This window comes from Dasypus novemcinctus, chromosome 8 (genome assembly GCF_030445035.2).
Source record: "Dasypus novemcinctus isolate mDasNov1 chromosome 8, mDasNov1.1.hap2, whole genome shotgun sequence".
NCBI lineage: Eukaryota > Metazoa > Chordata > Mammalia > Cingulata > Dasypodidae > Dasypus > Dasypus novemcinctus.
In genome coordinates, this window is record NC_080680.1 from 121,559,474 (window position 1) to 121,583,662 (window position 24,189).

The 24,189-nt window shown below is 37.3% G+C and overlaps 1 protein-coding gene across 7 annotated transcripts in view; it reads left to right on the top strand.

The window, feature by feature from the left end:
• The window catches only part of TEX10 (testis expressed 10), a 68,835-nt gene that overhangs the window by 40,293 nt on the left and 4,353 nt on the right, over positions 1–24,189 (top strand). For 4 of the 7 annotated variants that reach the window (XM_004447791.5, XM_071217105.1, XM_058302613.2 and 1 more), the window contains 4 exons: positions 1,625–1,713; positions 3,232–3,365; positions 18,366–18,446; positions 20,021–20,202. In XM_004447791.5, coding sequence (XP_004447848.1) covers positions 1,625–1,713; positions 3,232–3,365; positions 18,366–18,446; positions 20,021–20,202 — 486 coding nt within the window. Of the gene's footprint in view, positions 1–1,624; positions 1,714–3,231; positions 3,366–18,365; positions 18,447–19,242; positions 19,354–20,020; positions 20,203–24,189 lie in introns of all 7 variants that reach the window. The other 3 variants (XR_011649510.1, XR_011649511.1, XR_011649512.1) reach the window with 2 other exon arrangements.

Below are 24,189 nucleotides of genomic sequence, written 5' to 3' on the forward strand. Positions count from 1 at the left end.
TGTTCTTCTGTGTCCGCTTGTATTCTTGTCAGTGGCTCCAGGAATCTGTGTCTTTTTGTTTTGCAACAAAATAACACAGATTCCCGTGCTGCTGACAACAACAGAAATGGACAAAAAGAAGAACATGCAGCAAATGGACACAGAGAACAGACAACTGGGGCAGGGGTGGGGGGGAAGGGGAGAGAAATAATTAAAAATCTTAAAAAAAATACAAAATAAAAAGTACTTAAGAGTTGCTGCCCTACCATTTTACAATCCATTTACATTTTTGGACAGTTTAACTTTTTCCCTATGTTTTTTGTGTTGTTCCATGATCATATCCACTGGTCTATTTTCAGTCCTTAACACTCTCTTCTGGATTATTGATAGCTCACTGGGGAACATGAGATGTAAATATGGAAAGGCAATCTACATTGTTAGATAAAATCTCTGAGGAGGGAGAAATTGCTTGGATTTTAGGTAAGGTGACTATGTGACTTGGTTTGCCAGGAGTAGTGCTAGTTCACTCCTTTTGTCTCAGTAATTAGTAATAGCACCCCTTTTATCTCACCAGTGTTCTGGTTTGGATACTATATTTAGTGATCATAATTTTAAGGATAATGTAGTATATTCCTTGTCATTTGTTCAAAATTGATTCTTAAAGTGGATTTGCTAGCACTTTTTGCCACTGGATGGCACATTTGCTTCCTGTATTCACTAGGTTCAGGAGGATTTTAGTTTTATGCTGGTTTATGCTGAGCATTCTTGGCTTTTTATAACCTCTTTTTTAGCCTATCGTACTCCTTCCGTATCCCTTCAATAGAAGAGTGTTATTTTTAACCCCTCCAATTTTAAGAATATTAGTAAATATGAATAAAATTAGTAATTTTATAAAAAAAAAATTTCAGTTCTTGTAGTTGCATTAGTAACTCTTAATTTGTCTTACATTTATTCACATGTCTGTAATAAAATTTATAGTCTCACCTTGTTCTGATTATTCTCAGCCTTTTTTGCTGTATCCATGGTCAGTATTTGCTTTATTTCTAGCCTTACCTTGATGGGCATTTTTTAAAAAGTCACTGGAAACTGGTATCAGAGGAAAAACCATATAATCCTGATTTAATAAGAAAGCTGCTTTACATTTAGCTGTTCCCTTGAATCCTTTGGCAAAATTTAGCTGCACTTGTGCAAATAGACCTAGTTACAATTTTGCTAAATATAGGAATGCAGTTCTTCCATTGTCTTATAGGGCTTTAAACAAAACTATTCTAAGATACTGTGTCTTAGTTTGAAAGCCAAGGCTCATTTAAACTTTACTCATTTGCTAAGGTGAGTCTATGAAAGTCGAATAGATAAATAACAAGGTGTACCTAGTACTGAAAAGGAAAACTTCATCTTGGTTCCTTGGAATTTGACTTTCCACTAGGGTGATATCTTCTAACCATATATGTAACAATTACACAAATATAAGGTCGCAGTATATGTTAGAAGTTAAAATTCTTTTATTGTGATACTTGAGCCCTGTACAATTAAAGAAATTGGCTTTTGTTTTAAACTAGTATATCAAACTTGTTTTCAATAAATAAAAAGTTATATATTTTATATCATGTTGGTCACTTTGATAATAATTCTCTTTTTTTAACAGATCTTCATTTTCTGGATGGAGGTATTCTGTTAAAGACAAGTTGATCACTGATGTGGATTATTTCAGCTTCCTATTTTCAACACTTACAGGTAACCATATTTGCTTGCCAAGTTATTTAAGAAAAGGGAAAAAAAACCTACTGTGACGATTGCCTTTCTAAGATTTGCTGCCTTAACTCTTAGTTCTCAGTTTTGATGATGATAAATGATCTGTATATATTAATTTTATTATGATTAATAAATGGAAATATTTGAAGGAATGTTTGTACCCTACAACATTGTCAGGCTCCTAAGGCAGGGAGCTGCATGATTCATCTTTAAATCTCTTACAGTAGAAGTATCAAACACTTGAGAATTATTTGAATGTTTTATGATTTTTGTCTTCATTTTCTTCTTAGTCTTTCATCTTATTCTCATTATTAACAGGGAACTGGACATACTTGTCTCTTTTTTAAATAGCCAGAGACAATCTCATATACTTAAAAAAATTGGTTAACATTGATATTCAACTTGATACGAATATCAGATTTTCATTAGCTCTTCTCTACATTCTTTGTGCCCTCAAAGCAAAATTATTGAGTCTAGAAGTTTTGTAAGTTAGATGTATAAATATTATAGATATTATTTGAAATGACCATACTATTTTAGTTTCATTTTGTACTTGGGGGTGGTGGTTCTGATGATATTCAAATTTTTTGAAGGCTTGAAATTAGGAGATTTAATTAGTATATTAAGTAGAATCCAAAAGGATTTTGACAGATTCTGAAAATTAGCAGAATTTAGCAAGATATGTATTTTAAAAGAGAAATGAAAACTCCTACATTTTTATTGGACTTTTTTGAATGTACACATTTGTGATGGGGGCGTTATAGTTTAATAATAGTACCTGTCAAAAGGCTTAGAGGGGTACTTTTATTTTAGAGCTTTAGAAAGTGCATTAGGAGTTAGTAGTTTGATGCTACTGGGTGCTGTATTCATGGAAGTTTAGTGATATGAACAAAGCAGCAGAGAGCTGTAGTTAGACCACATCAGTAGTATTCTGATCCTTCTGAGAGCTACCTTTCAGGAGAAACTTTGGCAAGTTGTCTAGGCTAGGCCAAGAGTAATAGGGATGATAGAGGGAATTCAGAACTTTTGTTATTTAAGTGTAGTTGAGGATACATCAAATTTAAATAAAGATTAAGAGGAATAGTACAGTTTAAAAATATTTGAAGTGCTGCTGTGTAAGGGTTTATAGAGTTTCGTATTTGTCTGAAGGAATATATTACTGCTTCTGCATATTCATTTGCTTTTATAACCTATCATTAATTGGAAAGATAAATGCCTTTCACATTGTATTAAGTATAAGTGGTAAAACCCCCAGTACCTTTCTTCCTCTGATACAGATTGGGTCAGATCATATCCTTTCTGTATGAAATTAACTGCCTCCATTGCTCATCGTTTTTTTTTAAATATGACATTAAATGCAGAAACTCGGAGAAAACTAGGGTAACTTTGATAAGAGTTTAATTTGAAGGTACATTTCATCTCTGTTTTTAAAAACATTATGAAGAATGTCACTTGCTTTGTGATTTATTTTTCAATTGGTTTTCTTTGTACCCACATTAGGGTTTTCGAAAGAGGAATTGACTTGGCTTCAGAGCCTTCGAGGGGTTCCTCATGTCATCCAGACACAGCTTTCCCCTGTGCTTCTCTACCTTACAGACTTGGATCAATTTTTGCACCATTGGGATGTAACAGAGGTAACCACCCATTAAAAAAATGAATGGTCTTGAAAATGTGACCAGCTGTATTTCTAAGGTGAACATTTGAGAAGGGACATATTAAACTTCATAGTTGCTTGAAGGTCTTTAAGACTTTGCAACTTAGGAAAAATCTGAAAGTCTTATTTTTAGTTTTTGAAGTTCTTAAGCATAGTGTTCAATTTTCTTTCACATAAATTTTGCTGTACTCTTTTCATGTGAAAGTATTTGAAATATATATAGTTTTTGTGCATCCTTAGTGTAAAATTTAATTTTTCTAATCATTTTCTTTGGACAAGCTATTAGTCAGTAGACTGCATTGTGTTTTATTATTATTTTTTGAAATAAAACTTTTTAAAATAGGCATTATTCATAAAGTACAATTCAGAAGGAGAAAAGGATCATACTGAAAGCCTTCATTCCCTCTCAGTTAACCAATTCCCACCCCCACCCCCCAGTTTCTGCTAGTTTCTCAATGTATGCTTATAGATACTTTACTGCCTTTACAAATGACTACACAGTATTCTTTTGTTCCCCTCCTCCTGTAGATGGAATATTCTGTATATATTGGGTGGGCCTTTTCAATTTTTCAAGTCATATCTTTGTGATCATACCTTCCTAGCCCTAAGAAAAAACAGTATCACCTTACTGTTAATGAAGGAAGCAGTGGTTAGCAGGGAGAGATCCCAAAGGGAAGAGGAATTTCTGGACAGAAATACCTCTATCAAATGGAGATTCCCTTTGGAGGGCCAGTGAAAGATTTTAAGGTTAATGTTAATTGTCCTTTATAAAGTACTGAATGGAAGTAAAAGAATATTTTAAGAAGAATAAGCTCTGAAAAATAACAATAAAATGCACCCAGCTTAAGAAGTAGACTGTTTCTAGTAATTTTGAAACCCCTATGTGCCTTTCCTTGAGCTCTGCCTCTTCAGAGTAACCACTGTCTTGAATTTGGTATACCACGCTCTTGCTTTTTTTAGTTTTACCATATATGTAATTCCAAACTACATGTTTAGTTTTACATGCTATTGAACTTTTTTCCTCACTAATTTAATTTATTTGTTCAACATTGTCTCTAAGATGTTTATGTTGTATGTGGTGTTCATTCTCTTTCATTGCTTAGAGAGTATTCCATTTTAATGAGATACCATGATTGATTCATTTTTCAGAATTTTGCTATTATAAATATTGTTATTAGGAGCACTGTTGTGTGCTAGTGCACATTTTCAAGAGTTTCTCCATTGAATATACCAGGAATGGGATTGATAAATCAGAGTATTGATTGTATTCCTGATTTAAGGAATTTAAAAAATGTATTCTGTATATTAACTCTTTGTCAGCTAAGTACCCTTTCCTAATTTGTGACTTGACTTTTCACTGTCTTTTGGTTTCTTTCGTTCCCTTTTTATTTATATATGGATGTATGTATGTTTTAGATTTCTTTCCCCTTCCCCGCTCCTCCAGTTGTCTGCTCTCTGTGTCCATTCGTTGTGTTTCTTCTTTGTCCGCATCTATTCTTGTCAGCAGCATTGGGAATCTGTCTCTTTAGTTGCGTCATCTTGCTGCATTAGCTCTCCATCTGTGCGGCGCCACTCCTGGGCAGGCTACACTTTTTTCCCATGGGGTGGCTCTCCTTGTGGGTGCACTCCTTGCACGTGGGGCTCCCCTACATGGTTAACACCCCTGCGTGGCACGGCACTCCTTACGTGCATCAGCACTGTGCATGGGGCAGCTCACTACACGGATCAGGAGGCCCTGGTTTTGAACCCTGGACCCTCCCGTGTGATAGGCGGGATGCTTTATCAGTTGAGCCAAATCCACTTCCCTTTTGGTCTCTTTTGATAAGCAGTTCTTAGTTACTAGTAGTTAATAGAACTTTTCCTCTGTGACTTGTGTTTATTCTGTCTGTATTTAAATACTTCTTTCCCAACCCAAGGTCAAAGGGATTTTATTCTCCTATAATTTACATTTTAAAACTGTCTTTAAAAATTTATATAAAAATGTTTACACATGTAATACTTTAGAAGTATTAAATATGATAGTTCTTAAAAGTGCACAGATGGGAGCAGATTGGGTTAAGTTGGTTGAGTGCCTGCTTCCCACAGTGAGATCTCAGGTTTGGTCCCCAGTGGCTCCTAAAAGAAAACAAACAAAACAACAAGCAAACAAATGAAAACACCAATTCAGGGGGGCCAGTGTGGGCTCAGTGGTTGAGCTCTGGCTTCCCACATACAAGGTTCTGGGTTCAATCTCTGACCCTGGTACCTCAAAAAAAAAAAAGTGTACAGGTGTATAATACAGTGAGTTTTGACAGTTTTAAACACTGTGACAACTACCACAAGCAAGATGTAGAAGATCCGTTTCATTCCCTAAAGTTCTGTCAGTCCTCTGCCAGCACAACCAAACCCCAGCCGACCACTGATGTGCTTTCAGTTTTCCTTTTCTAGAATTTCACATAAGTGGAATCATGTGGTGTCTACTCATTCTTGTGCTTGTTTTTTTTTTTTTTTTTTTTTTAGATTTATTTTTTATTTATTTCTCCACCCCCCTTTCCCATTGTCTGCTCTCTCTGTCCATTTGCTGTGTGTTTGCTTGCATTCAACAGCAGCGCTGGGAATCTGTCTCTTTTTTGCGTCATCTTGCTGCATCAGTTCTCCGTGTGTGGTGACACTCCTGGGTAGGCTGTGCTTTTTTTGTGTAGGGTTTCTCTCCTTGCGGGGCGCACTCCTTGCTTGTGGGGCTCCTGTACACGGGGGACACCCCTGCGTGGCATAGCACTCCTTGCGCACGGCAGCACTGCGCATGGGCTAGCTCGCCACGCGGGTCAGGAGGCCCTGGGTTTGAATCCTGGACCTCTTACATGGTAGGCGGATGCTACCACAGCGTTGAGCCACATGTGCTTCCCTGTGCTTGGTTTTTAACATCACTGTTGTTATCATTGTGTTAGGATCTCCAGTAAAATATATGAAGGTCAAGTTGCTTGGTCTTTATCATACAAGAAAAGCACTCAGCCGTAGGATCTTCATAAATACTTTTTACCAGGTTGAGGAAGTTCCGTTCTGGTCTTTGTTGAATTTTTGATCTTGAATAGGTGGTAGAATCTTTTGTTTCTCTGCATCTATTGATATCAGATGATTTTCTCCTTTATTCTGTTTCAGTAGTGAGTTAGTGATTTTTTTCTCTCCCCTCAAGCTAATTTGTGTCCCTGTATGAGTCCTATTTGATTATGATGTAATAGCCTTTTAGTTTAGTTTAGTTTAGTTGTCCCCCCTCCCCCAGATGGTTCTCTTGTCTTTCTGCTCATTGTCTGCTCGCCTTCTTCAGGAGGCACCAGGAACCAAATCCAGGACCTCCCACATGGGAGGCAAGTGCCCAATGACCTGAGCCACATCTGCTCCCTGCAGGCTGCAGCATCTGCTTGTCGTCTTTCGGAGGCACTGGGACCTAAACCCAGGACCTCCCATGTGGTAGGCAGGTACCCAGCTGGTTGAGCCATATCTGTTTCCCTTGTAATAGCCTTTTAAAAATTATTAGATTCTATTTGCTAATATATTCCTAATGATTTTTACATCCATGTTTGTGGGTGATATGGACTTGTAGTTTTTTCTTGTTGGTTTTGGTATCAGAGTAATGCTGGCTTCATAAAATTTATTGGGAATGGCTCCCTCTATTTTCTGATTCTAATTACGTGTATGTTGGAATACTTGATAATTGCTCTAAGGTCAATGATTAAGACTGTTTATTTTTTTGTATTGTTGTACTTTTCTGTATGTGTTTTACAGAGTTTCTGTGCCGTCTTCTGGTTTACTTACCTATTTTTGCAGTTGTCTAATTGGCTGAAGTCCAGTCAATGAGTTCTTAATTTGATTAATGGATTTTCTATTTATTATGGTAAGAAATATATAGCAGAAACAAATATTGCCAATTTTAGCCCTTGTTAGGTGTACCGTTCAGTGGTATTGCATCCACAGTATAATTGTCATTGTATTGTGTAGCTGTCACTGCTGTTACCAAAATTTTTAATCACCCCAAACAGAAATTTTGTACCCATTAAGTAGTATTCCCAATTCCCCTCCTCCATCTCCTGGTAAGCTCTAATACACTTTCTTTTTTCTTTTTTTTCTTTTTTTTTAATATTATTTTATTTATACTTTATTGGTATTGTAAATTGCAAGCATGGTGTACTGGAAAATAATTTTTTTTTTTTTTTACTTTCTTTACAGGGTTTATAAGGAATAGAAGTTCTTAAATTTCCATAATAATATTTATTAATCTTTTTTTTAATTTTAATTTTATTTTTTATTATCTTTTTTTTTTAAGATACATAGATTGCACAAAATCTAATCCACTTTCTATTTCTGTTAATTGGTCTATTCTAAAGATGTTTCACTTAAGTAGAATCGTACAAAATTTGTCCATTTGTGACTGGCTTATTTCACTTAGCATAACATTTTCAACGCTCAGCCATAATAGCATATATCAGAATATCATTCCTTGTTAGGACTGACTCATAGTCCATGGTATGTATGTAACACATTTTGTTTATTCATTTGTTGATGGATCAGATAATGTGTTTTTTGTCAAGAACTTCCATGAAAAAAAATTCTTTCATTTCTCTAACTGCTTTGTATTTTGTTGTTACTATGGATGTCATTAAGATTTACATTTCTCATGTCTAGAAATGAATTTGACTTCTCTTATTTTGTTAAACACCATAATATTTTGATATACAATAGTTTATTTAGCCAGGCCTTCAGTGATGAACACTTTGTTTTTAGTACTTAGCTGTCATATACATTGCTGCACAGGATGACTTTGTATTTATGTCATTTTTCATGTCTATGAGACTAATTGTAGAATAAATTCCTTGAAAGAGTGTTTCTGGGTTCATGGTTATGGGTATTTATAATTTTTAAGTATGTTATCAAATTGATAACATCCTTGCTTAGTCTGGTAAATGGAAGTTGTATCTTGAAATTGCTCTTATTTATTTTTTCACATATTTGACATTTTAATTCCTTTTTCATGTACCTTATTTCTTATCCTCTCATTTTTCTGTTTTATTAGTTTTTTTAAAAAGATTTTTAGGAACCCTTTAGAAAATAATGTTTTGCATATTTTTGGGTTTTTGCCATTATAAATTTTTTTATTACTATAGAGTCAGCTGTCTTTTAGGGCTGCTAAGTTTTGTGTAGCTATGATTTCTGAGTTTGTAAATAATTAAAAATAATACTCTGTCACTGAAGCAATGTCAGATCCTTTGGCAATAATCAGCCATTTTTACTTTTGACATTTTGACTGCATTGAATCATACTTGAACTAGCCCTCTTTGTATGTGTTAAGATTTGTTTGTATGGTGGATTAAAGAATCCAAATATGGTAACATTTCTTGTTGGTAAGTTGATTTCTTTGGTGTATGTTTGAGAGGCAAGTAGGAAGCTAAAAGCCTCCTGAGGAACTAAAAAATAAGAGTGATGAAGTATATTGGTTATGGGTTTTTTTCTAGGGCAGTTAGAAGAAGCAAAAGTTACCCTCACCTCCCTGAACACACATTTCAGGCATTTCAGAGGTGAGTAACTGCACATTTTAATTCAGAAATTAAATGCCTATCTCTCATCAGAAACCGTGGAGGCAAGATGGCAGTGGTGTATGATATATTTAAGGTACTGAAAAAGAAAAATGTTGGCAAAACTCTCCTTTTAAAAATGAGGGTGAGAATAAAAATAAATAAAGCAAGCAACGGTGAATTTGAAATCTTCACAGACAGACAAAAACTGAGCGTTTGTCACCAAGAGATCAAAGAGATACTAAAGTGTGTGCTGCATCCTGAAAGGAAAAGATAAAGGCAAGAGGTTTGGAGAAGAGTGTAGATAGGAAGATTATAAGTAAAGGTAGGGAAGCGGACTTGGCCCAGTGGTTAGGGCGTCCATCTACTGCATGGGAGGTCCGCGGTTCAAACCCTGGGCCTCCTCTACCCATATGGAGCTGGCCCACACGCAGCGCTGATGTGCGCAAGGAGTGCCGTGCCACGCAGGGGTGTCCCCCGTGTAGGGGAGCCACATGTGCAAGGAGTGCGTCCCGTAAGGAGAGCCGCCCAGTGCGAAAGAAAGTGCAGCCTGCCCAGGAATGATGCCGCACACACGGAGAGATGACACAAGATAACGCAGCAAAAAGAAACACAGATTCCCGTGCCGCTGTCAATAACAAAAGAAGCAGACAAAGAAGACGCAGCGAATAGACACAGAGAACAGACAACCGGGGTGGGGGGGGAAGGGGAGAGAAATAAATAAATAAATCTTTAAAAAAATAACTAAAGGTAGTTAAAAGGGTTAAAATACAGTAGCAAGATGGGACAATGGAAAGCCAAGGGATGAAAATGGATGAAATAAGTAACACCTTTACAGTAATAACATTAATGGATTGAAATTCCCATTCAAAAAAGCAGACAGAATGGTTAAAAAAAATGAGCCATCTCTATGCTGTCTACAAGAGACTCATCTTAGATACTAGGACACAAGTTGAAAGTGAAAAGTTGGGAAAAGATACTCAATGGAAATAGTAATCAGAAAAGATGGGGAGTATCAATACTAATAATTGACAAAATAGATTTTAAATGCTGCAAAACTGGGGAACTGATGTGACTCAAGCAGTTGAGCGCCTACTTTCCCACATGGGAAGATGCTAGGTTTGGTTCCTCGTACCTCCTAAAAACAAAACAAGCAAACAAATAAATAAACCAACTCAGGACAGATGTGGCTCAGTGGTTGAGCACCGACTTCTCACATATGAGGTCCTGGGTTCAATTCCCAGCCCTGGTACCTAAAAAAAACCAAAACAAAACAAAAAAAAACTGCAAAAGATGAAGAAGGTCACTATATATACATGAAAGGAACAGTTCACCAAGAAGGAAAATAGTAATAAATATTTATGCATCTAACCTAGGTGTTTCAAAATATATGAGGCACACATTAGCAAGAGGGAGAAGTAGATGTCTCTACAATAATAGTTGAAGACATCGATACACCATTCTCAGCATTATTTAGAATCAGACAGAGGCTAAATAAGGAAACAGAGCTGGAATAATTTAAAAGGAACTAGACCTAACACATTTATAGAATATTACACCTCAAAACAATAGCATCCACATTTTTCTCAAGTGCTTATGTATCTTCCAGGAAAGACCATATGTTGGAACATAAATCAGATCTCAGTAAATTTTGAAAGATTGAAATTAAATGAGACACTTTCTCTGATCAAAATGGAATGAAGTTGGAAATCAATAATAGCTGAAAAAATGGGAAATTCACAAATATATGGAGATTAAACAATACACTTTTAAATAAATTCAGTGGGTTGAAGAAATTGCAAGAGAAGTCAGTAAATATGTCAACAAATGAAAAGGAGAACACAACAAAACTTTGAAGGGGTATAGGGGAGCAGGTGTAGCTCATCTCTTTGAGCCCTGCTTCTCCCATGTACAAGGCCGGTACCTCCTAAAACAAAACAAAACAAAACAAAAAAACCTTATAGGATACAGTGAAGGAAATGCTGAGAGGAGAATTTATAGCCTTCAGTGCTTACATTAAAAAAGAAAAAAGTGCTAAAACCAAAGATCTAACTGCACACCTGTAAGAACTAGAAAAAGACCAAACTAATCCCAAATAAGAAGGAAAGAAATAAAAAAGATTAGAGCAGAAATAAATGGAGAGTGAAAAAAAAATAGAATAAGCAAAACCAAAAGTTGGTTCTTTGAGAAGATCAACAAAACTGATAAACCCTTAGCTACTAGACTAATAAAGAAGAGAAGATGCAAATGAATAAGATCAGAAATGAGAAGGGGGGGTGGGTGGGTATGACCATTTGAATTCTGTGAATCCCAGAAAGATGTTAAACTAATCCATTCTTGTGGATGTGGTGCCCTTTGACTGCATTGAATTCAGTTCTGGGGGTGGGGGGGCATTTTGATTAGATTATTTTACAAGATTGGGGCTTTTGATTGGACTATGTCAGTGAAGCATGAGCCAACTTGGATATCTGCCCTCTTGTTGGGACTGATGAATGGAGACAGAGAGACAGACAGACTGACAGAGCGAAAGGTGGATGCCATATTTGTGCTGACCATGTTAGAGAAAGGACTATAGGTTCATCCACAGCTGATCTCAAGGAGAAAGTACAGAGGCCAGCAGACCCACCGTCTTGCCTGGTCGCCATGTGGCAAGATGCTAGTATGAGTAGTAGGTGACTGATAAGAAAGCATCCCTGATGGTATTTTGATTTGGACATTTCACGACCTTGGAACTGTATGCTTTTACCCTAAAGAAAAATTCCCATTGTAAAAGCCAGCCCATTTCTTGTATTTGGCTTCGGCAGCCCTGTAGCAAACCAAGATGGGACATTACCACTGAATTTGCAGAAATAGGAGGTCATAAGAGGATACTATGAACAACTGTATGTCTACATACTAGACAGTGATGATGAAATGGACAAATTTCTAGAAACATGAACAATTTACGCTGACTCCAGAAGAAATTGAGCGCCTCAACAAACCAACCACGAGAAATTGAAACAGCCATCAAAAACCTTCCCAAAAGGAAAAGCCCAGGATATTTGGCTTCAGAGGTGAATTCTATTAATCATTTAAAAGAAGATCTAATACCATCTTGCTCAAACTCTTCCAAAAAATTGAACAGGAGGGGATGCTACCAATCTCTTTCTATGAAGCCAACGTCATCCTAATACCCAAATAAAGATTATGAAAAAAAATTACAGACCAATTTCTCTAATGAGTATAGATGTAAAAATCCTCAACTAAATACATGCTAACAGAATCTAAAAGCACATTAAAAGAATTATACACCTCAATCAAGTGAATTTTATACTGAGCTTGCAAGGGTGGTTTAACACTAGAAAATCAGTGTCACATTAATCAATTGAAGAAAAATCTCATAATCATTTCAGTTGATGCAGCAAAGGCATTTGACAAAATACAACATCCTTTATTGATTAAAAAACTCTGAAAGGAATAGAAGGAAACTTTCTCAATATGGTAAAGTGCATATATGAAAAACCCACAGTTACCATTGTTTTCAATGGTGGAAGACTGAAAGCTTTCCCACTGAGACTGGGAACAAGACAAGGATGCCCACTGTCTCCACTGTTAATTCCAAATAGGAAAGGAGTAAAACTTTCATTATTTGCTACTGATATATGATCCTATACCTAGAAAATCCTGAAAAATCCATGAGAGCTACTAGAATTAAGAGAGATGACATTAGCCAAGCGGTGGGATACAAGACTGATATGCAAAAATCAGCATTTCTGTATACAGATAAACTGAGGAGGAAGTCAGACAAATTCCATTTGCAGTAGTGACTGAACCAAATATTTTGGAATAAACTTAACAAAGGACATAAAGGATCTTTATTCAGAAAACTACAAAACCCTGCTAAAAGAAACCAAAGAAGACTTAAATAATTGAAGGATGTTCTGTTTGGATTAGAAGCCTAAATATAGTTAAGATGTCAGTTCTACCCAAACTGATTTACTGATTCAATGCAGTTGCAATAAAAATTCTAACAGCCTTTTCTGCAGAAGTGGAAGAAGAGGTGAGAATCCTCGAATAGCCAGAAATCTCAAAAAGAAGAAGAAATGAATTTCGAGGACTCTCATTTCCCAACTTTAAAGCACGTTACTTATCTACAGTGGTAAAAACAGCATGGTACTGGCATAAAGACAGATTGACCAATGGAATTGAATTGAGAGTTCAGAAATAGAACCTCACATCCACAGTCAAGTGATTTTTGACAAGGCTGTCAAACTCACACAGGTGGTCAGAAGACTCTTCAACAAATGGTGCTGGGAGAACTGGATAGCCATATCTACACCTTCTACAAAAATGAACTCAGAAAGGATCAAGGATCTTGATATAAAAGTTAGAACCATAAAACTCCTGGAAGAAAATAAAGGGAAACATCTTCAAGATCTTGTGGTAGGTGGTGATTTCTTAAACCTTACACCATAAGCATGAGCAATGAAAGAAAAAATAAATGGAATCTCTCAAACACTTGTGCTTAGGTGACATTAAAGTGAAAATGGGAGAAAATTTTCATAAACCACTTATCTGATAGGAGTTTGATTTCCATGTTATATAGAGATCATACAACTCAACGATAAAAAGACAACCCAATTTAAAGATGGGCAAAAGACTTGAAAAGACATTTTTCCCAAGGAAATACAGATGGCCAGAAGCATCTGAAAAGATGCTCATTGTCACTGGCTATTAGGGAAATGCAGATCAAAACTACCAGGTACCATTTCATGCCTTTTGGAATGGCCATTATTTGAAAAACAGAAAACTAGAAGTGCTGGAGAGGATGTGAAGAAATGGGAACACTTCTTCACTGTTGGTGGGAATGTAGAATGTTACAGTTACTGTGGAGGAGAGTTTGGCAGTTCCTCAGGAAGCTAAATATAGAATTGCCATATGATTTGGTAATCTTGCTACTAGGGATATAGTCATAAGAACTGAAAGCAAAGACATAAACATATTTACACACCCATGTTCATAGCGACGTTATTCACAGTTGCCGAAAGATGAAAGCAACCCAGGTGTCCATCAGCTGATGAATGGGTAAACAAAATGTGGTATATACGTATGATGGAATACTATTCAGCTTGTAAGACTATACGAACTTGGGATGCATGTAACAATATGGATAAATTTGGGGGATATTATGTTGAGTGAAATAAGCCAGACATAAAAGTGCAAATATTGTATGGTCTCACTGATAGGAACCAATAAATATGATGAGTACACTTACAGAGTTAAAATATAGGGGAAAGGCTAGTAGAAGACAGAATGTTGAGAAGGATTAGCTGATGCTGAATGAATTTAGAATGTTTAATAAGGCTGATTGTAAATATGTGGAAATGGGTACAGTTGATGGTAACATATTATAATGAGTATAACTGACACTGCTGATTTATCAAGGCGATTATGCCTGAAAGGGGTAGTCTAGAGAGGTTAATGTTAATTGAAAAACAGAAGATAATTTAAGGACCGGGCAATATAGTAATTTTGGTCATAGATGAGAATTGTGGTTAATAATATAAATACAAGAATGTTTCTCTACTACAGGGTGTTGAGAATATGTTTATACATAGGGAAAATACAGCTAATTAAACTTAGCGCTAACAGTAATATTGCAGTACTTTTATAGCAGAAGCAAAGAATGAATATCAATGCTAAAAGTAAAAGAATAGGGGATTTAATTTTATGAGAAGTGACTATTATCAAGCATTTTTTTTCCTCCATTGACAAGGAGACCTTTTGTCATGTCATTTAACCAGTCTGTGCTCATTTATTCATTTTTCCGAATACTGGAGAAATAATTTTGTTTTTAGAATTAAATAAGATACATGTGCCTAGACAGGATTTTTTAAAGTAGTGCTTCCATAATCTGTTAAGCTGCCCTTTTGTCTGATTTTTTTGAAGTTGAAATAAAGTTTGCTAATTTGAAAAAGAGAAAGAAAAGATTAGTGATTTCACCCACCATTTCTTCAGCTCTCTTGGCCCCTTCCCTCAAGTTTGCAAATGACTGCTGTACTTCTAGGCATCAGGTTTACATTCAGGTTTGGAGGAAGGGGGTGTAAGGGGCAATGCCAATCCCTCTTTTGTTTTCTGTGGCAGGAAAGCACAATCTTTCCTTAGAGGTCCACCATCAGGCTTCTGCTTAGATCTCATTCATCAGAAGAGTGCAGACTGAGAGAGTATGCTTAGGAAGGAAGGTGGCTTTTACAACCTTTTTAGTTACAGGTGGTCACAGGAGAAAGGTGTGGGAGTTGGGACCCAAATAGCCAGTAAACACTGCCTCCCAAAGCTCGTGCTCTTTCCTCCCTGGAAAGCTTAATTGCAAATTCTTACTAATTAGGCATAATGTTTTTTGAAAAATGTCCTGATTTTGTAGGACTAAGAGTAGAAGCAGTATCTTAGAAGGTTCTGGAAAAAGACTGGTGTGTTTCCCTGAAAACAGTCAATTTGAAGTGTGGAGGATAGAAAAATACTGTTAGAGGGAGAAGCATAGCGGTTCACATGTCAGGACCGTGGAAACTGTTATCTTTGTTTCATCTGAATAGGGCCCTCTTCATTTCAGTGTTTCTCAGTCATCAGTGTGATTAATTAACAAAGGACAGTGGATTGTATTAATGTATTTTAGAATTTTCTAAGGGGGAAAAAGGTTTTGATGCTTTGAGTTATTAAGCTTCAAGGTGGTAACTAGGCTAGTTCCTTTCAGAATTAGGAAGGGATGTTAATAAAAGAATATAAGTGTGGGGGGGTGTAGTTTAGTGGTTAAGTGCCTGCTTCCCACATCCAAGGTCCCAGGTTCAATTCTCCATACTTCTTTAAGAATAAATAAATAGATTCAAATACCCCAAATCTTTTGGAGTGTATGTGGCTCAAGCACTTGGCACTTGCCTCCTACATGGAAGATCCCAGGTTCAGTTCCTGGTGTCTCCTAGAGAAGATGAGCAGATGCTACAACGGGCAGACACTGCAGCTGTCACAACTGGCAGACACCACAAGTCGAAGCTGCAATGAGCAGATGACGCAACCAGTAGATGACACAGCCAACAGGGAGCGGAAGTGGCTCAAACGATTAAGCACTCACCTCCCACGTGGGAGATCCTGGGTTCTGTTCCCAGTACCTTCTAAAGAAGACGAGCAGATAGATGAGGGAACCATCTTGGGTGGGGGGATAAAATCCATTTTTTTACAAAAAGATTTGAAAGTTATGTTTCATGTCAACAGTTTACCATTGATGAAGAATTAATGAAACATTTTAAAGCAAAATCTTAACTCAAATGGATATTGATGTGATTTCTGCCTGAGAACTAGACTAAAAACAATGTGAAAAAAAAACCACAACAATGTGGAACCAGTGAACTACCTTAAACAGATTAGATAACTTATCAAGTCCATCATACATTATTTTAAGTAATTTGTTTGCATTTCCTGGTTTCTTAAGATATCTGTTACTGTATAAGATTTATATGTCTTGTTACAGTTCAACTGCCTTGTAATACATACTTCTTCTAAGTGATATACTTCTCTGAAGGTGTTTAGTCTTCCTGCTTAGCACTTTTATGACTAATATCCTACCAAGTTGATATATATTTCCCCATAAGTAAATAAGAATATATGTAAGTGAAAAGCAACATATATATGCCAGACATCCTTCTTGGCTAGAACTGTAGATTTTTTTAAAAATTTTTTTTAGCTATTTGAAATTCTCTCATATACTCAGATTTCTTCAGTTGTTCCCAAAGTATCTTTTATAGAGTTTTCTTCCAAGCAGTATCCTGTCCAGGTTCACACATTGCAGTTTTCTTGTCTCTTACACTGGAATAGTTTTCATCTTCCACTCTCCCTAGTCCCCCATACCCCATATAAAAACCAACTCTTTGAAGAGACCAGACCATTGTACTGGTCAAATGTCCCACTTTCTATGATTTTTTTTAAACTGGTTCTTTATCCCTCTATTTTCTGTGAACTGGCTTAGATTGTCAGTATGGTTTCATTTTACTTTTTGTACAATTGCTTTGTGTGCACTGATATTTTGAGTAATTTGATATTTGAATGACCACTCCCATGATGTTGAGACACTGTCACAGTGTAAGGAAAGCATCCTTAGGGCCAGAGCAGTCCTTACCATTCCAGGGTCCTTGGTTATCAGCTGGTTCCTATGATTCCAGCTCGTCAGCTCTTCCAGTCTGCCTGATACTTTGATTGCTCTGTTGTCTGCGGCACTCTGTCATATGTAACCTTTTCACTTAATGGTAGATTGTGGCTTTAGAACTGAATTGTTGAGAAAAGGGAGACAGAAGGTAAGGGATGATTTAGTCATCTGTTATTTTGTTAAATTTTTTTTTTAACCACCCTGAGGTGGCTCCCTCATCTGTCTGCTCATCATCTTTAGGGGGCACTGGGAACTGAACCCAGGTGCCCGATTGCTTGAGCCACGTCCGCTCCCCATTATTGAATGGGCACTTTAAAATGTTATTGCTCCTATATTAATGCAGATTTTTACTGTGCTTACTTTGAGGTAAGAAGGTGGCGCTGGAAATAGGTATTTTCCAATTCATTGTTACTTACAGGTATAAAAGATAAGGAAAACCGCCCTGTGAATACTGTGGTGGTGGTAATTTATGAGATTTTATAGAGATAAAATATTCAGAGCTGGTTTTTCCCCCATACTTCCAGTATACATACACACAGAAATGTCTTGAATTTTGAGGATTGACTGACCATCTGCTTCCTAGAGCAGTGGTTTTCCTTCCACCAGTCTGTCTTTCCATGTGATTCTCCTACTTGGTTCCTATTCTATACTTTACTCTGTAAGATCCTGGAGTTTGTGTTGTCCCTGAAGGACTTGGTGCTGATCTTACCTCTTCCTCTTTTCTTGAGAATTTGGAAAATTAGAAATACTAGAGATTTGTTTCCCGTTTTCTTGATAGTTTTGTTTTCTCCTAGCCTGTTCTCTTTTACCTTTGGGGAATGTCAGGGAAGGTTATGAATAAAGGGAGCCAGGTATTATTAGTTTGCAGGTCATAACTATTTTTCTATGATAAATTTTTCAACCAAATGGAAAAAAAAAACTTATATGTCATTCCTTTCTTGACATCACTGGATCTTGTTATTATAGCACTTACTAAATAGATTTATAGTCTATTTACATAGTGTAAGATACTTGAAGGCAGAGGGAGAAGAGAGTTTCTCATTTGTTTATTCCTGTGCGTGGCACCTAATAGGGGGTAGCTCAGTACTCAGTAAGTGTTTTAATAATTAATTTAATTAGGAAAATTAGCCCATCCATGAGACCCATTGCTTGACTTTTCATCTTGAGAAATTTTTTGTTGCATGTTACTTGTTAGTATGTGAGCAAGGAAATGTCCTGATTGATTATTGGTTTTCTTCTTTTTTTTTTTCTCCTTTTCTGACAGACACTTTGTCACAGTTTATTGGTTATCCCTGCTCGAAACCAGAGCTTTGACATCCTGCAAAGTGCCATCAGTAAACATTTGGTAAATATCTTATTTTTTACTTCCTTTTTAAAAACAACAACAACAGTGATTGATTGGTTAAGGTTGGCTTTGCCATAGCCAGAAGAGACAGAGTGTCCAGAATGCTAAAGCTTAACAACACTGGCCTCTCACAGTGTACTGCAATGGTGAGAACTGAGAAATCTGGGCTTTATTCCTGGCTTTTACTAATTAATTCTGTGACCTTGGGAAAATCTCTTTTCCTCCCAGGCCCTCAGTTTCTACATTTGTGTGATGCGGGGCCTTAAAATTATACCTCTTGTCCCTTCCAGCTTGTAGCAGTGCATGTATCTGGCATCAGCTTATTGGAAATCCAGCATCCATATTAGGGTTCAGACTCTGGAACCTAGAAGATTTGATGCCCAAAGTAGGGCACCTGCCAGGCACAATTTGGACGCAGTGGCTTAGGCTTGAGGCTGACTTGAGGTCCAAGCAGTGGGGTGGGTGTCTCCTATTCCCATTGGTGTATGTTTTACTTTGGGTGTGCCTACGTATTTAACTTTCTCCAACATTTACACTTTGAACTTTGGCTTTATATTGTATTACAGTGTGAGAGAAGCCTCCCAAATTTTATCTTCTAGGGACTCTTACTTGCTTGAATAATTTTATAGTTACCTGCATAGCCACTTGTCTTCTCAAAAATGTTTTTCTTCTGAGTTGAAAGACAGTTTTGCTTTGAGTTCCCAGTACTCTTTCCTCCCTGCTATCAAACTTCCAGTGCTTAACCCTGGCATCTCCAAAGATGCCCACCTTTTTTTCTTTTTTATCTCCATTTCAGAGATTTATGACCTCCTTTGATTACATTCATTATTCGAATAAAAGATCAGCATGCCAGTCAGCCTTGGCCACAATTTTCAGACAGCCCATTAGAAGAGGTTAAAACCTTAAGGTCTGTGGCTTTTTTATAGTCATACTGTAGTTTCCAGATTTACACCATGTAGATAATACCACACTACCTACAGTTGCAAGGTCGATGTTTCCTTAATGACAGTGCACAGAGTCCAGATGCGTTAGCATACTGCGTCGACCCAGGATTTTTTGGCAGTGAAGTGGTCAAGTTTTAAATTTAGTAATACAACCTTACTGACACTAGTAGAGAGGTACTCTCCTTTTGTCTGAATAGCTAAATCATAGGGCAGGGGAGGAAGGCTGGTTGTCAAAAGAACTTTGATTTGTACATTTAATGGCATGGGGACAGTGCCAGACATCAGAGTATTCCAGTATGAATCATCTAAGGATCATATAAGTGTGGTTGTTGGGATCAAGATTCTTTTTAAAAATGAGCTTATTTCTGACCAATAATGGAGATTTTTAGAAGATTTTGTCATGAAGGGAGGCATTGGCTTTGGTTAATCGCATCTTTCAAAGTCATATAACTTTGGGATTAAATGTACAATGGAAACAGGACCTTAAGGTGACATGTATTTCGTATATGCTAGTTTTAAATAAAAGTGACCAAGGTTAACTCTCCATTTAACAGATTTTGTTTTCATGTGGTGGGGGTGGGTGTGATTGGTATTGTGAAGAGGTAATTAATCTGATTTTTCTCCGCCTAGGTTGGGTTGACTGTAATTCCTGACAGCACGGCTGGCTGTGTTTTGGGTGTTATGTGTAAGCTCCTGGATCACACATGTATACTTAACGAGACGCTACTGCCATTTCTGGCTTCTTGTTGTTACAGCCTTCTTTATTTTCTGCTCACTCTAGAGAAAGGGGAAGCAGAACATCTAAGAAAGAGGTAACAGTTTTTGCATTCTTCTGCTTTAATTTTTTTCTGTCCCTCTCCTATAAATAAATAATAAATGAAGATGGGGTTTTGGAAAAATCTTAAATTCTCTTTCAGAAAGTTTGAGTGAACTCAACCTTTTCTTTACTCCTTCATGAAATCCCTTTGTATCATGGTGAGAATTCTTAGTGTGTTTTATTTTATTTTCCCACTTGAAATTACAAATTTGAAAAGGCGTAGATGGCATTATAAAGTATCTTGAGTTTTCCCTTATTACCGTTGCTCTAAGTCTCGGGGGGAAAAGAAAACAAACTGTACATTCTGCCTTAGGAGGGCCAGCTATTAGCACAAGCCTTTGCATTTTGTTTTGGTCTTCATTAGAGTTAGAGTAGAATTTTAAATTGTTAGACCTAAAGATTCTAAGATGCTAGTATCTGCTAATATCTGTTATTGAGGCCAAAGCTTTTAGGATAGTTCGGAAGATTTCACTTTAATTTTTAAAATAAGTTCTCACACTTATGTTATTGATGTACCTGTTTTAAAAATGTTTTTTCATTTTACATTTATTGCAGAAGGTTTAAAATCATGTAACAGATAAGCAAATAAAAGAAAATAAAAATCATTCTGTCACCTATTAACTTTTTGATGTATACTTTTCTGGTTTTTGGATTTTTAAATTTCATGAAAACATACATACTGACTCTATAAAACACTTGTATAATTTATAATAAAGAGCAATTATATTACTTTTTAAAGATTTATTTTATTTATCCCCTCACCCCTTGTTTGTGGTTGCTGTCTGCTCTGTGTCCATTTGCTGTGTGCTATTTGTGCGCCTGCTCATCTTCTCTTTAGAAGGCACCAAATTTGGGACCTCCTTTGTGGAAGAGTGGTGATCAGTCAGTTGAGCCACTTCAGCTCCCTGGTTTGTTGCATGTGTCATTGTTTTTCCTCTTTGTGTCTCTTTGTTGTGTCATCTTGTGGTGGTTCACTATGCTTGCCTTCTGCACCAGCTCGCCTTCTCCAGAAGACACCAGGACATGAACCTGTGTAGTAGGCAGAAGCTCAATCGCTTGAGCCACATCTGCTTCCTGTTACATTACTCTTAATACAATACAGAGTTCATTATGGGCTGAATATCCATTTAACCAACAGCAAAATTAAGACATGTCACATCAGCACACACTCTACACGTGTCCTCCAGGGTCACGTTTTGCTTCTACACCCCCAGAGATCACCCTCTACTTTGCATTGGTCACTTTCATGATTTTTTGAGATTCATCCATGTTGATTTGTTAGCAGTTATTTCCTTTATTTTCATTTCTCTATGGCAAAGGTTGGCAAACTTCTTCTGTAAAGGTCCAGAGAGTAACTGTGTTAGCTTTTGTGGGCCCCGTGGTCTCCACTGCAGTTTCTTAGCACTGTCATGGCAGTGTGACAGGAGCCATGCACAGTACATAAGTTAGTGAACACGTAATGGCTAGGGGTTTTTTGTTTTATAAAGGTACCAGCGCCTGGGATTGAACCAGGGACCTCGCATGTAGGAAGCCAGTGCTCAAGCTCTGAGCCACATAGGCTCCCCTGGCTGTGTTTTCATAAAGCTTTATTTACAAAAATAAATCCAGCAAGCTGAATTTGGCTCACTGACTTTAGTTTGCTGACCCCTGCTCTAAAGTACTCTTTTAATTTTTTTTCTTGGAGGTACTGGTGGTTGAACCCAGGACTTTGTACATGGGAAGCAGGCATTCAACCACTGAGCTATATCTGCTCCCCAGTGAGAGCTGGTTTTTTTGTTTGTTTTTCGGAGGTACCGGAGATCGAACCCGGGACCTTGTACATGGGAAGCAGGTGCTCAACCACTGAGCTGCATCTGGTCTTGTAAAGTACTCTCTTTTAATATACCACATCTTACCCATGTTTATGTTAATGGATTTGGATTTTTTACAGTATGTTTTTTTAAAATGTCATGTATTTCACAGTGAATACATATGAAATACATGTAAATGTAAATATGTGCAAGTAAAGTGTCGATTTGATGGTATTTTGCATATGCATTATCAAAATTTAGTTCTGGTCAGTTAAGGAAAAGCTTTGTAAGCCGCAAGGAGCTTCTTGGGGATCTAATGATTTTAGAATAAACATCCCCATTTAGGAACTGTGTATAGTGCTATTTGTCATTTCCTATCACTTGAAATATAGCCCCTTTATTTCAATAATATTTCATGGGAAATTTCAAAGATCCTTTATTGTTACTTACAGAGGGACAGTCTAACTTGATATGGCTGAACTGGAAAATGTGGCATATGTACTGTTTGCCTATTTAAAATACCCAGTTTTGAAGATGTTTTGTACTGGGTGTTGGAAAAGTTGATAGGACCAGACCTTATGAATCTCTTGGGTTGGTACCAGTCACAAGGAAGTGTTTGCAACCAGGGCTTTATTTTTCTTTTTTTTAAAGATTTATTTTTCTTTATTAATACCCCCCACTCCCCACAATGGTTCTCTTTCTTTATTAATACCCCCCACTCCCCACAATGGTTCTTTTGTCTGTCTACTTATTGTTTGCTCGCCTTTTCTCAAAGGCACCGGGAACTGAACCCCGGACCTCCTGTATGAGAGGTGAGTGCCCAACAGCCTGAGCCATATCCACTTCTTACGGGCTGTGGCGTCTGCTGGCTTGTGCCATCTGCTTATTGTAGTGAGGGCGGCGTCTGCTCGTTGTCTTTTAGGAGGCACCAACTCTGGGACTTCCCATGTGGCAGGCAGACACCCAAGTGATTGAGCCACATCCGCTTCCCCAACCAGGGCTTTTTGACATCCCTGCTAGAGAAGGTTCTCATGAGATTCCAAATCATGAGTGCCAGTCAGATTGCTGGGAGCCTTTTGGTTTCATATGTGCTGGCCTAAATATTAGGATTGACCAATTTGTGTGTTGTTCAGAACTGTGGCCATTGTTCTTCAAAGATATTCCATTATCTTCTGGACTCATTGTTAGTAATTTTAAATGTTTTGTTAATCTGTGTCCTCTTCGTTTGTAGGTAGTAATCTGTTCTTTTCTATGTTTTAACTTTTTCCTCTTTATCTGGTTTGTTGCATCAGGATGCAGTATAGGCCTGTTCTTTATCCTGCTTGAGACTCAGTCTGGAGGAGAATTCTCAGTTACTATTTCTATTATCTCCCTCATTTTTTCTCTTCTCTCCTTTTAAAACTCATTTATTTCTCTCCCCTTTCCCCCCATTGTCTGCTCTGTGTCCAATCACTCTGTGTTTTCTGTGTCTGCTTGCATTCTTGTCATATGGCACTGGGAAACTGTGTCCCCTTTTTTCTTGCGTCATCTTGCTTGTGTCAGCTCTCCATGTATGTGGTGCCACTCCTGGGCAGGCTGCACTTTTTTCACGTGGGGCACACTCCTTGCGCGTGGGGCACCCCTACGCGGGGACACCCTTGTGTGGCACAGTACTCCTCAGCATGCAGCAGCATTTCATGTGGGCCGGCTCACCACGAGTCAGGAGGCCCTGGGTACTAAACTCTGGACCTCCTGTATAGGTAGGCAGATGCTCTTATCAGTTGAGCCACAACCACTTCTCTAAAACTCCTTTTAAACATATGGAGTTTCTCAGTCTGTCCTTGTTATCTCTTAACATCTTAATTCTTTTATTTATTTAACCCTCATGATATATTCTGCTTTGTTTTATTTGTGTATTTTTTTAGATTTTTACGTGGCTCTCTGTCATTCTTGCTTGTTCTTTTTTTTTTTTTTTTAAGATTTGTTTATATGTTTATTTTTCTTCCCTCATCCCCACTTGTCTGCTCTCTCTGTCCATTCGCTGTGTGTTCTTCTCTGTCCACTTCTGTTCTTGTCAGCGGCCTGGGAATCTGTCTCTTTGCTGTTGTTGTTGTTGTTGTTGTTGCATCGTCTTGCTGCATCAGCTCTCCTTGTGTGCAGCGCCACTCCTGGGCAGGCTGGACTTTTCTTTCGTGCTGGTGGCTCTCCTAATG